General features: G+C 41.6%; 1 protein-coding gene across 4 annotated transcripts in view; it reads right to left on the bottom strand.

Annotated features, from left to right (window-relative positions):
* The window catches only part of CPM (carboxypeptidase M), a 29,429-nt gene extending 16,648 nt beyond the window's left edge, over positions 1 to 12,781 (bottom strand). For 2 of the 4 annotated variants that reach the window (XM_069773380.1, XM_069773381.1), the window contains exons 1-2: positions 12,352 to 12,502; positions 11,053 to 11,124 (exon numbers count right to left, since the gene is read on the bottom strand). Coding sequence is in view for 2 of the 4 variants with exons in the window: in XM_069773378.1 (XP_069629479.1) it covers positions 12,352 to 12,502; positions 12,688 to 12,705 (169 nt within the window). In the remaining 2 variants the exon portion in view is untranslated. Of the gene's footprint in view, positions 1 to 11,052; positions 11,125 to 12,351; positions 12,503 to 12,687 lie in introns of those variants that run through there. The other 2 variants (XM_069773379.1, XM_069773378.1) reach the window with 2 other exon arrangements.
* Positions 12,782 to 13,467: the final 686 nt, after the last annotated feature.

Here is a 13,467-nt window from a genome sequence, read left to right as displayed (position 1 = left end):
TGCATACAGACTTTTTGGAGCATCTCATGAGCCACTGTAGAACAGTGCTGCATTCTTTAGCCACTTCCCCGCAGCAGCACTAGCACTGATTCAGTACTATATATACACTAAAGCAACAAGAGTCCAAGTACAGCCAAAATGCTATAGTTATTTCTATCATTTAAGACTTTCTACAAATAATATTGTATTCTGATTTCAAATTAAAAAGAAATTTCCAGTGCCTTGCCATCAGCAGTGTTCATTCCTGCTGCTGTCACTGTGAAACTGCACTCATGGGAAACACAAGGAAGAGCTAAGTATAGACTAGCATTAAGTACTGATTTAAATTGGTCTTTCCAGCATTAGTGTTTAGACTGTTTATAGTTTATGTGAGGGCCATCTAAATGATAAACACTCCCATGAACTGAGACAGCAATTATTTCCTGGCATTTCCAGCTTGTGAGAAGTATTAAACCTACCATTAACAATTAAAATAAATTCCTGGGTCTGCTCAGCCTGCAGTACTGGATAGTGTACCTATGAGGGATGATGTAAGGTTCCTTTCCATACAGCAGTAATTTACTGCATATAAAAAGATTCAGCATATAGATAGTTTCCTTTAATCAGTAAAGCCTAGATAACTCTGGTTTTGTACCTGAAGTGAACAGCAAAGCTATCTCCCATGCTTTGAATCAACTGAATGTGTATCAGAAAGCCATTTCTCACTGCCAAACCAGAACTGACTTCAACTAATTAGTGAACTATATTTCAAGTAATCAGGACAAACGTGTGTTTCTAACTGTGTGTCTCGGGACACGTAACAAGGCTTGTATTGGAACAGAGCCAGACCACACAGCTTCTAGTAGAATGAGCAGTCTTTTTTAAAATTTTCTAGCACTGCCACAGTTCATGGCATCGTATCAGTATTCTAACTACATCTAGGAAAACCAGGAATTAAGATGGAGAATCGAATTTGATCTCCAGATCAAGTGGGGAAAAAACCAAATCACTTGTACATGCAGCCATCTGGATTGCCTCCCTGGTTTGTTCTGTTCTGAAATTTATTTCTACTTTTCTTCACTTTGTTCTTTACAGCTTCATCTATGAAAAAGAACTGTTGTCATTTCAAAGAAAGTTATGGCTAGGAAATTAAGTGAAATGACTGGGCAACGCACCAGACCCAGTGTCAGTACTGCTCAGGCTAGGCTACTGATTCAGGTTTGTATGGAGGTCCATTTTGACCCAGAAAAAGCAATAGGCTGACTACAGTCCTCCTGGCCTGGCCATGTGTTGCACACGGACTTCATGGGTAGGAACTGCAGTAATGCTGATCCATGTTGAAGCAGTCCCTACCTGGAAAGCATAGGACAGAAGAGAGGAAGAATGATTGACTCTCATTGGAATGCAAGGCCCAAGAACAATTTAATCCTAGAAACAATTACAGAACCATAGAACTTCCCAGGTTGGAAGGGACCTCAGAAGATCATCTGGTCCAAAGTTTCAGGAGAAAGCAAGCCTAAATGAGATTCTCAAGCACTCTGTCCAATTGCATCTTGAAAACCTCCAGTGATGGGGACTCTACCACATCCCTGGAGAAGTTGTTCCAGTGAATGAGTGTTCTCACTGTAAAAAGTTTCTTTCTTATATTGAGATGAAATCTCTCCTGGTGGAACTAGCCCATTGCCCCTTGTCTTTTTCCATGTGGCTCCTTGTGAACAGAGAGCCTCCATCTTCTTTGTAGCCACCCTTTTAAGTACTAGAATCCTGTGATGGGGTGCCCCCTCCAAGGATTCTCTTCTCCAGGGAGAAGAGCCTGAATTCCTTCAGTCTTTCATCACAGGGCAGGTTCTCCAGCCCTTTGATCATCTTTGTGGCCCCCCCCTCTTTTCACCCTCTCCAGTCTGTCCACTTCTTTCTTGAACTGTGGGTACCAGAACCAGACACAGTACTCCAGATACAGCCTGAGTGGCATGATCACACCTTTATCTCAGCTAGCAATGCCCCTGTGGATGCATCCCAGGATCCAATTTGCCTTCATTGCTGCAGCATCACGCTGCTGACTCACGTTCAGCTTTGTATTTCCACCAGGACTCCCAGGTCCCTTTCCGCAAGGCTGCTCCCCAGCCACACAGATCCTAGCCTATACTGGGCTCTTTGGTTATTCCATCCCAGGTGCAGGACTTTGGATTTGTCTCTGTTAAACTTCATACTGTTCTTGCTAGCCCACTCTTCCCTTCCAGCCTGTCCAGGTCTCTTTAAGATGGTTCACCTTTCTCACTTGTCCACCTCACCACCTAGTTTGGCGTCATCAGCAAATGCAGTGATGGTGCTTTCAATCCCATCATCCAGATCATTTCTGAAGATGTTGAACAGTGCAGAGTCTAATATCGATCCCTGGGGGACCCCATTTTGACAGGCTGCCAGCCTGAGTAAAAAAAACATTGATGACCACCCTCTGAATACGGCCTGTTAGCCAGTTTCCTCCTTATCTTGCAGGCCACCTATCCAATCTGCAGCTTACCAGTTTGTCTAAGAGAAGGCTGTGAGGAAAAGTGTCAAAAACAGTTTACTCTGGCTCCAGATCTCACTGAATACCTATTTGAACAGTACAGCACTGAACATGGCTCACACAAAACTTGCTCTGACACTGGCTAGAAAATTGAGGTTTTAGATGTCTAAATCCTCAGATATAAGTCTGCTTGGATTCATCTATGTTACCTATAAAACACGTAAAGCTAGATTATGAGAAGAGACATGACATTATACCAAATCAAATTAATGACCTCAAAAAATATACTCCTGAGATTTGATCCAAGCCACAACAATTTACTTCTCTTTGTATTTCATATCCTCTTCCTTAAAACTTACTAATTTTTACTCTTACTTATCCCATGTTTGGCAACAAACTCTACAGGCCAAGTAGTATATTATCAGGGTGGTTTGCATATTACCCAGAAAGATGTGGCCCTAAGTTGTAGGAAAGGCCACCTTAATAGTAAGAGAAGAAGACAGAGAAGTTAAATAGAAACTGCAAACAACTTAAAAGCTTTATCATTATTTTTCAGATTGTTATTGACTACTGATATTTCAGCAGTCCTGAGAACTCTCCCTATCAGGGCTTCACTCTATCGTGCTCCACACAAACTTTCAAAATACATGTTTCTGACCCCCAGAGCATACAATCAAAGTGGTGCAGAATAAGAAGGGGGACCAGACAGACAAGGTTTTGTTCAATGAGAACGTAAGAGGGTGGTGGCTATGCCTGAGGCATAGCTTGTATCAATCCTGCTCAATTCCAGTATAAGCAGAAGAGCTTCAGCCTAGATTCTGTGATGAGAACACCAAGTAACAGTAGTGAAATAAACATACCAGCTGATTTTTATAACAGCTTCCACTGCAAAGGCAACCATTACATAATTATGGTTTGACAGAAGAAAGAGAAATGATGCAAATAACTAGCATCTGCATTACTTATACAAAACATTGTGGGGAGATGGGATGGCATGAGAGTCACTCCTTGATAAATTCTTCTGTAGATATACCACAATTCCCACATAATCTCTCATATGCTCTTTAATCCACTTTAACTATGCATACTAATATCGAAAACATTTCCTTAACTGCATTTGGCAACACATTCTGCAATGTCTTGGGATACTCCATCCTTACCAGCTACCTGTAATACTAGTGTAAATATAGGTTAATTGTTACCATGCAAGACACTAAGGCATCTTTACAGTTTTCTTTTCATTGCAAAACTATGTCAGGGTATCTTTCCAGTTGCACCTGACACCTATTTTCTGAGACCAAGTCAAACTATGCTTATTACTTAAAAGTTCCTCATCTTGCAGGAAGAGAGAGATGAAGAAATCAATCCTGGCTTTATCACTTCTAACTTTTAAGTCACATTCATGATAAACCTGTTTGCATACTAGCATAAACCATTCTTTAGTTTTTAAGTTTTCTGATCTGTACTTGTATTCCCTGCAGAGTTCAGTAGTGTTGGTGTATAACAGGAGTACAATTGCCACCTATGTGCACATACATAGGCAAGAAGATGGGAATACAAAGACATTAAATCCTTACATAACTTAGTATTGCACTTCCAAGCTTCAACAAGACGACAAAGTGTTAGTTTCTCCATGATAACAGTGGGGCAACACTGTCTTCTGGCAAAACACTACCACAGCTAATGAAGGACTCCAGGAGCAATTCCCTTTTGCCAAGCGAGCACCAGCAGCATCCTTGCCCTGTGGTACTCTGATTTGCCATCAACAATTCAAGCTGGAAGATCTAAAGCTATTTTAGTACTTGTCTTCCGCAAGCGGACTGCCCAACAGCACACAGAGCTTGATTCAGATTCTAACAGAATTTGAGTTACCAACACATTATTTATATAATCAGAAATGTTTAATCAGAATGACTGAGGTAGTAGCATTGCAGAAGTAGCCTTACAAACATGAACAAATATGTGAGTTAAGCCTAACCTGACTGTTGAATAAAGCACCCTCCCGATTATGGTAAGTAATATACATGCATCCTGTAGGGATATAAATTTTGTAAATTATCAGCCAAAAGAGGCAGCTGTCTGCTCAGAAAACAGACACTCTAAATGTCTAGTTTACACTCAGAATAACCTACATACCTGAAGCTGGGATCAGATAGACATCTGTATGAACAACTGTAGTACATCAGATTCTTTTGTGAGAGTTTATCCTCACTTTCAGTATACCATGTTGTTATGGTCCACTGAGACAGAAAGGATTATCCAAAGACTCAGCCTGGATTAGCATTAGTAATAAACAAAGTTGGTATCCCAAGAAGAGCTAGGACACTTTAAATATAAGAAAGCCTTCAAGGTATTTTGAAGGATTAAAGATACAGATCAATCACATATATTAACCAGGCACATCTGGCAATGTTTGGCATGGTGCATAGGTAAGCAGAACAAAGCCAGAAGAGCCCAAGGTAACATTAGACTGCAGATCTACCATGGCTACATCCCCCCTCCCACTCCAAACTGATCACACTTCTTATTTGGGGAGGGGAACAAAGGTTTTAGTACTTGCTTTGCTTCCCCAAGCATCCTGCTTAATGGAGAGCCAGTAAAAGAGATCATAATTAGCAAGAATTAATCTAACCACACTGTTCTTAGTAAGCTATTGGAAGGAGTAAAAATCATTGATAAGGAAGGAAATTCTTATTTGATGATAACAGCAAGAGACATTAGTTGGTAGAGTACCTGCACAGCACTTTTAAATTTTATTTCAAAGCGTTAGGGCTATCCTGTGCTCTGTATTTCCATTTGTCAACTTTCTGACTGCTAATACAGACAGCCCTATCTCAGCCAATTTGTGGTATTTCTTGAGATAGAAAGGACCAGAATGTTTCAGCAACAGCTGCACTACCACTGACATAGTTACTATGCTGGGGCCACTGCTTAACTTAACACTTCTGGTCTCTTCTCACACATCCCTTCTTACAGGCATAAGACTACCTCTCTCTAAAGAAAAAAGAAATAAATAAAAGTAACAATTTCCCACTATTTAATAAGCACCTATCTACTTCCAGAGATTACACCAGCCAATCCAATTTAGAGTCAGTACCTTATAAGCAGAACTGTGGGAATGACCAATGACTTTTAAAAAAAACTAGACACTGTTTATTTGTAACCAAAGCACTTGAGAAGGGAGTCAAAACAGTTCATGGCTCATGTGCTTGCCTATCTTCCTAAAGGTTTACAAATCTTTGGTTGATTGGGACATCCACAGCTGCTTTAAACACTTTCACAGGACTTATATTTTATGAGAACAACGACTTTTTCTTTCCTACATGTACATGACTCACCACACTGTACCATTTCCAGTTCTCATAATCACTTTATACACAAAACAATGAAAAATTGCCAATCCAGAGCACAGTCTCTACAATAGCACCTTACAGTTTATTTCAACACAAATCAAGAAATAAAAATAAATTTAAAAAAATCCAAACAAAAACAACCCAGAAGGAAATACTGTTTTTAAATTAATATACACTAACCTTATCCAGTATTGCTCACTGAGAGCAGAGCACCACAGACACATAGGATTAGCCCAAACAGGCTCTTCCCATTACTTACACTAACTGGTTTCATATTCACTCCCAGAAACCAGACTGCTTTTCCTTTTCACCAACTCTTGCTTCTATTACCACAGGGTTTTTAAACCTAGTTCTGAAAACATGTGCTTTATTTTCTGAGAAAGATGTGAAACTGGTATGCATCCAGTAATTTTCAGAAAAGCTATTGTATACATAAAAGAAAGTAACATTACCCATTCACAGTAGTACTGTTGGATCATGAGCAGAATGATTGCTTATAACACAAGCCAGGCACAAGAAAGGGGATGGTTTGTTTTTAAGTACAATTTATCCAGATTCAACATTTTTATTTGGCCTACCCTTCTGTCACCAGAGGCAGAGAAGACTAAAACTATTCCTGCCACTTGAAGGCAAGAGAGGGAGTAGAAAACTAGGAGGACACTATAGGTTGTTGCTCCTACATGGCTGAGAAGTTACTGGTGAACTTTGAGGGTTTCAGTGCACTGAAGTGCCTCATCAAGAGACTTACTACGCAGATCCTGTAAACATCCTTGGCAGATCCCAGACATTATGTTTGCTCCAAGAATAGCAAGCTCCAAACAATACACATCTCGCTGGCAGAGTCCTACAAATTCAGACAGTGAGCAGCTTCTCCCCCACACTTTTTTTTTTTAAAAAACTGGCTGGATAGGAAAAAAGGCAAGACAGATTCACTTTTTTAAAAAGAATCCAACCCTTATCATCATCTGTTTCTGGTTTAGTTAACAGGCTACATGAGTTTGACCAGCTGCTTCCAGATTCTCTTTCAAAATGTCTCCTTAGAAACATTAGTGATGGCCTTTTAAGAAAGGCAACAGACGCTACAAGGAACTAAAATTCAGGCACCTACAGAGTAACTCAGTCCTCCTTTGAGGAACATGTTCTGCTGGCCTTTGTTTCCTCTTGGATTTTGAGATCAGCCTAGTGCAACTGTACATCAAAGCAAGCTTTGTACTTTAACCTACTTTATGTCCACCACAATTAGGAAATACACTTTGTCAGAAACACCCAGGTTGCACATAGCCAGAAGTGCATACTGAGGAAGTATCATGCTGTGCCTACCCAATTCCTAGACTTTTCTCTAGCTATTCTTGGAAAAAAGAATACTGGTCCAGACTGGACTTTTGAACTGATGCAGTATGACTGTCTGTCTTATTAAGAGCACAGTTTGCTTTTATTTTAGCTTTAGGATAAATGTTACTTTTGCAGACCTGCTCAAGCTCTGCTTAAATGCCCCAGGTAACTGCAAGACTCATGGATGTAGAACACATTGGTTAGGAACAAACAGGAAATGTAACTCAACCGTCCTAAATCCACTGTGAGCTCAGCATGTTACACAGCAGCTACAGTCATTTAATTAAATAACTCCAACTGCCATGAACTGACCTTTCGCATAACAACAAGTAAGCCCTAGACATCAAGCTGCACAATCGTCTGCTTAGAAGCAGCCCCTAACCTTTCTTGCATCTGATCAACTGTAAAGATTAGAGTTACTGTGCCAGGAGTAGAGCAGTTTACAGGGAGGGTAGTATCTCAGCTGGGAGGGGAAGAGAGCTACAGCCAGCCCTATGCATTATTTGTTTCCATCTCCAGTAGCTAATTCATACAAAGTTCTGAAAGCAGAACTAGCAATCATCATCCAGCTTTTGCAGAAAGAAACCAGCCTTAAAAAAAAAAAATCTAGATCTCTTTTCTATGCAAAATAATGTATGGAACAACTGCCTAAGGAACAAATGCTTCAGGGTAAGCAGTCACATGTTGCCTATCAACTAATTAATGTATTATGAGTAGGTCTCCATTTATACTTATGTGAACCAGCTGAACACAATATGCCATACCACAGCTACATATAGTAAAGCTTTAATTAGGCAGCCCTGACAATCAGCAACATTGGTAGCTCCAAGGATCTACAGCCAGAGGTCCTTGGCAGAAAGGCCATCCAGAAGGGATGCAAGGTACACTGCTCTTTTGTGAGGCATGACTAAAAAGCTAGTAGAAATACTTTTCTACTAAAAGCCTCATCCCCTGAAGTGGGGTAGGAGGTATGTGTAATTGTGCTCTCCTCAAGTAAGAGGACAATGCAGACAGACTGACCATCTGGGTGAAACACAGGCATAGGATAAGAGTTTTATTTCAAGTAAGTCTGTGATTAGAATTTGTTTAAAAAGTAACAACATTGTACCGAAAGGGCAATTCAACCCATATCACTGATCATTAACATCAATATTCACCCGATATTCCCTGTTCCTAGGGAAATATAGGCCCTGTAGCACAACCCAAAGACTGGCACATGTAGGCTGTGCCAGGCTAATAGAGAGACCTAATCTGGTGGCAGAAGACCTTTAATCGAAGGCCATCTCTTGATTAATGGTTACGTTTTCTCTTTTTTTCTTTATTGGAAAATCTTTCTCTTCTTGTGCTACTCTACAGCATCTGAAAAACAGCAGCTGTAGGAATTGAATACCTATTTAGGACCAGCGTTAGTCAACACTGAGTTACATATAAAAAGTAACTTGAAGTAAGAGTACAGGTTTAATTTGCCCCTTGCAATCAACAGACCATAATTTAAATTGTTGGTATAGTTATGAGCTATACAAAGGATCACAAGCCATGTTTCAAGATCACACCTCTTATCTACATCATTAAAAATTTATGTACAATACTCCAAAGAGCAGAATCCTACAAGAAGTGAGGGGGAAAAGCCCCAGTAATTTACCTGTCCATTATGCACCACTCTTAGTATCCTGAGTTCTGTGGGTTTGTACTTGGCTGATTTTTTTAAAAACATTTTCTACATACTTACTTTCTCAACTTTCCATATCCTCATAAAGGATATGGAGATTGACAAGAATCAAACTGCACCCACCAGCTGCAATTGCCAATTTTATGTTACACAAGCTCCCCCGCATTGCTAACTTCACTGGTGTGAATTACAATACCCAGTTGTCAATTCTGCCTGCTTCTTAAGAAACGTGGAAAGCTGCAAAGCCTTGCTGAGGGAAAACAGGATGGCTGCAGGCTAAAGTTTGACAAATATATGCTGCAACTACACAACTACAAAGCAAGGGGCAGAGAGGATGCAGGAGAGCAGAGATTCTTCCCATAACACTGGTTTTAAATAAATGCTGCTCACAGGAACAGCAGACTATTTCTGAATAGCTCAGATCTTCCTGTTTCAAAGTTACAACATAAAGATACCAGTACTAGATGACAGTTTTTATAGGAAAAGTAGTGTTTGATCTATGTTGCTAGGATAGGTCCCCTTCAAACAGTTGTTTGAATTTTTTTTTTTTTTTTTTTTTAGGCTGGGACAGGAATCTCTGATATGGCAGTTTTCACAGAAAAAAAACCTTCCCACAAGATCTTCTGCAAGAACAGTATTTAAGTTTCATTTATGTGTGTGTGTGCATGTATGTAAAAGAAAACTATACAACACATACAAATACATAACACACACTTCCATTATTATTTTTAGGTGTAGGAAATAGCATAGAAGGCAAGACAAAGATGATTGACCAATTCAGAGCAAGCATAAAGAAGACTTAAGCCAATTATTTTACTTTCACTGTAAGAGAATAGGAACACGTTCAGAGTCAGTGACTGCATCTCTGAGTACATCTTAACTTACCAACCTTTTAAACATCTGATGCTGACCAAGCTACATACTTTTTATAAATTATTTGCGTAAAAAGCACAGCTATGCTGACAGGAAAACAACGTTAACTCATGTTATCAGGCAAAATCTTAGTACTTGGCTATTGGAAGACTGATTACACACAAACTACCTGTGTCACATTACAGTAGTCGGACTACTATTGCAGAAGGTAGAAGTGCTATGGCTTTTCTCCTATAAGTAGACATACACAGTATCCACATTTAAACTAATTCCGGAGGATGCAGTCAGATGAAATACAAAACTACATTTCAACATTTAAAGACTTCTTAGCTTCAGTTAGGACAAATGGACTTAGAAGTTAAAGCTAATGCAGTGAGTTCTATTTAAGCACATGGTTTAGAGCAAAGCTCAGTCGGAAGCTGAACGTTTTTAAAAATACAGACTAATACTTCTTGTGTTTGAAGTCATGGTTTAGCCTTGACTAGACAAACCCTGAAGGAGCCAGTCCTCCTCCTCCTGTTTTTTCCCCCTTCCCATTGCAGTGACTCACATAATATGTGCTGCAAATAGAGTTTACGAGGCTGTTAAGATCAAGCCCATCCATAAGCCCAAACACCCTTTCAATAATAAAATGAACATATAAACCTACCTAGAATCTTGTTAACATACACTTATATGCCACAGGTACTGACAAATACTAGAACAAAGATGGTTATGAAGGAGGAGACCAAAAAGAGCAAGTGGCACATAAGGGGAAAAGAATTTCAGAAGAGAAGCAGGCAAGAATGTGTAAAAGTTTAACTATCGCGATAAAATGCCCATTTTTAAATGAAACTCCGCACTTGAGCCAAGCGACTTTAGTGTGCTTTACATGAGGCCCTCAGAGTGGGAAATGTCTCATTCATTCTTGTTTCTAAAATTGAACACTGAAGATCTGAATGCTTATATTATTTACACATGCCATGCTTGCACGATGAGCCTGTAATTCACAGTACTAAGGAAATCTGTGGGGTGGGAGATGAGAAGGGGAAAGGGAAGGGGAGATATCAAGGATTGAAGACATGAGGAAAGCCATCTGCAGCAGTCATTCAAATGGAACAAAGAGAAGGTAATACTCTTCTACACAAACATACCTCGCATATAACCACAGAAAAAATAATTGCAATGTTCTCTTTAAAGACATCACATTAGCTGTGGATTTTCCTCTAGACAATTTGTTTATTTTCAAGACAAAAAGTCTTCTTTATCATCTTTTTTTTTTTCTTCCTTTTTAAATACATGGTACTCACATTTAGTTTGTATAAACATTTAATAACAGGTAACACTGAGAAACTTACCTCAAAGTACACTGGGCTATGTATAACCTTCTCATTCTATTTTTGTACCGCGCCAGGACTCCTGAAACTAACCTGATAAGAACAATTTCAGTAGAGTACAAACATTTCATGGATACATATTCCAGTTTTGTTTTCTCCAGCAGTAAAACTTGTTTTCTAGTACTTTAAACAAAAGTAAAGACATCCAGAATATAAGTGTTCCTAATGTAAATTCAATAAAATTTTCAGTGCATTTTACTATTGGTGGCAGTGACCCAGGCTCCTTCCATACTGTATCACAAGAAATGTCTGAAAATAAATATCTGGTTTTCCCCAGCTAAACATCATTTTTCAGCTACATACACAGACTATCAATATATAGACAAGTACAATACCTGGTCTTTTATTATTAAATATTTTCACTGGAGTGCAATGAACCTGAACTTAACACTCCCCTGTTTAATAGCCTCCTGTAAATGCCTAAAATATCAATCACACCATATCAGAACAGTCAGGAGCTTTAAACTGATCCCTGGCATATCTTGGGCACATGTTCCACTGATGTTTGTGCAGACTGATGTCAGGGACAGCTTAATTGCCTAGGTTCTCTATTAACTGTATTACCAGAATAAACACTACGCTTTCTAATATCTTAAAACAACTTTAAAAGGTTTTTTTTCCCCTATAGATTTATTGTAAGAAAGTACCAGTCATAGAGGGATAAATTCAAATATCTATATAAGGCCAGGAAGGTGATTATTGATGTCGGTATATTTGCCTGTAGGATTTGAGACTGAAATGCCATTCTTCATTTAAAGCACAAGACCCTGTATCAGTCTGGAGTTTGAAATTCTTTTTCTAGTCAGTCCAGATTTACTGGAAAAATAGGTAAAGCCAAACGAGAAGATATTTTTAACATAGCCACAAGTTAGGAAACGCACGCTCCTATTACAGCCCCACCTAGAACGGGCATTTGGCAAATGGGGGACCGCTCATTTTAAGGTCTTTACGGACAGCCCTGTTTCTGAAATTGCCACTCAGGAGGTTCCCAATTCTCAAAAGAAGTAGGTGTTGGGAGAACTTCTACCCTAGCTGAAGCGTCATACGTGTCGTCAGAGTTTGTTACTTCGGCTTAAGCAAGAGGAAGAAGAAAATTTCACAGAGATTTAAGCAGAGAGGCACCCGGCACTTGCGATCAGAGCAGCCCGGCCGCCAGCAAGCGCCCACCAAACACCACCACAGCCACTTTTACCCACACTTGTCCCAGTTTCAGTAAAACCGAAAGCCTTCGCCCCCCCACCCCCACCCCTTACCCCCTACCTTCCACCGACCGCCCGATGCTGTGCAAGTGGGTGAAGGAGGGGTAGGCGGCATGAACCCCCTTCAGGTACGCCTCCAGCTCCTCGGCGTGGTGGTACTTGAAATCCAGCGCGGCCGCCACAGAAACCAGGCAGAGGATGCCCGCCACGTCCTAGAAAGGAAAGGATGAACCGAACCGACGCGGGAACCGGCGGGCTTGTCGCTGCCCGAACGGCGGCGGCAGAGCCGGGGCAGCGACAAGCCCGCCGAGGGAGCCCTCCCGCCTCAGCCCGTCTCCCCTCACAGGAAGCAGGTGCCTCTCCCCCACACCCCCTCCACCACAACCGCCACTCCTACCCCGGCGGCCACCCGCATGGTGCCGCCGCTCTTCCACAACTGGAGCCCCAACGCCGGGCGGGGGCCGCCATCCCCCGTTCGCCGGCCTCGCCCTTGCCCTTGACTGACACGGGCTTCATCCACTCAGATCCCCCCGGCCCGCCCAAGGGTCGGGGAGGGGAGGGGGACACACACCCCTCCCCTTCTGCCCTCCCTCCTTCCCGCCTTTCGCCAACGGCTCTCACCTGTGCGCGAGCGGGCTCCTGTCAGGGCGGCGGGCGGCGAAGCCCTCTCCTCGGCAGCCCCCGCGGGCTCCTGTCAGGGCGGCGAAGCCCTCTCCGCCGTCCTCGGCAGCCCCTCGGGGTGAAACCAAGCCTCCCCTTCCATCTCCCCGTGTCCCTCCTTGTAGGTTGAGGGGAGGGAAAGGGCTCGGGCATACGGCTGGCGGTCGGTTTGGTGTCGTGGCGGACCCGCTGGCTGGCCCTGCTTGCTGGGTGGTGTGCTGAGGGAAGAGCGGGGCCGCGTTTTGGCGAGTCCCGGCTGGTTTTGCCTCATTTTTCTTCGCGGAGGCGGTGAGGGGTGTCTGGAGGCACCAAAAAAAAAAAAAAAGGGGTGTGGATGTGGGGGGAGGGGGTGTGCAAAAGTTCACATTTTGACTTTTGGTGATTGTTCTGATTCACAAGAAGGGTTGTTAAAAAACCAACTCTTTTTAATTTTTTTTCTAATTTTTTTTTTTCCCCATGGGAGGTGTGACAGCTGTCCAGCTCCAGCTGACACGTACCGTTCATATCACTGCTTTTC

This window comes from Haliaeetus albicilla, chromosome 28, assembly GCF_947461875.1.
Source record: "Haliaeetus albicilla chromosome 28, bHalAlb1.1, whole genome shotgun sequence".
Taxonomy (NCBI): domain Eukaryota; kingdom Metazoa; phylum Chordata; class Aves; order Accipitriformes; family Accipitridae; genus Haliaeetus; species Haliaeetus albicilla.
Note: the sequence above shows the minus strand (reverse complement) of the source record. Positions and strands in the feature narration are given on the sequence as shown.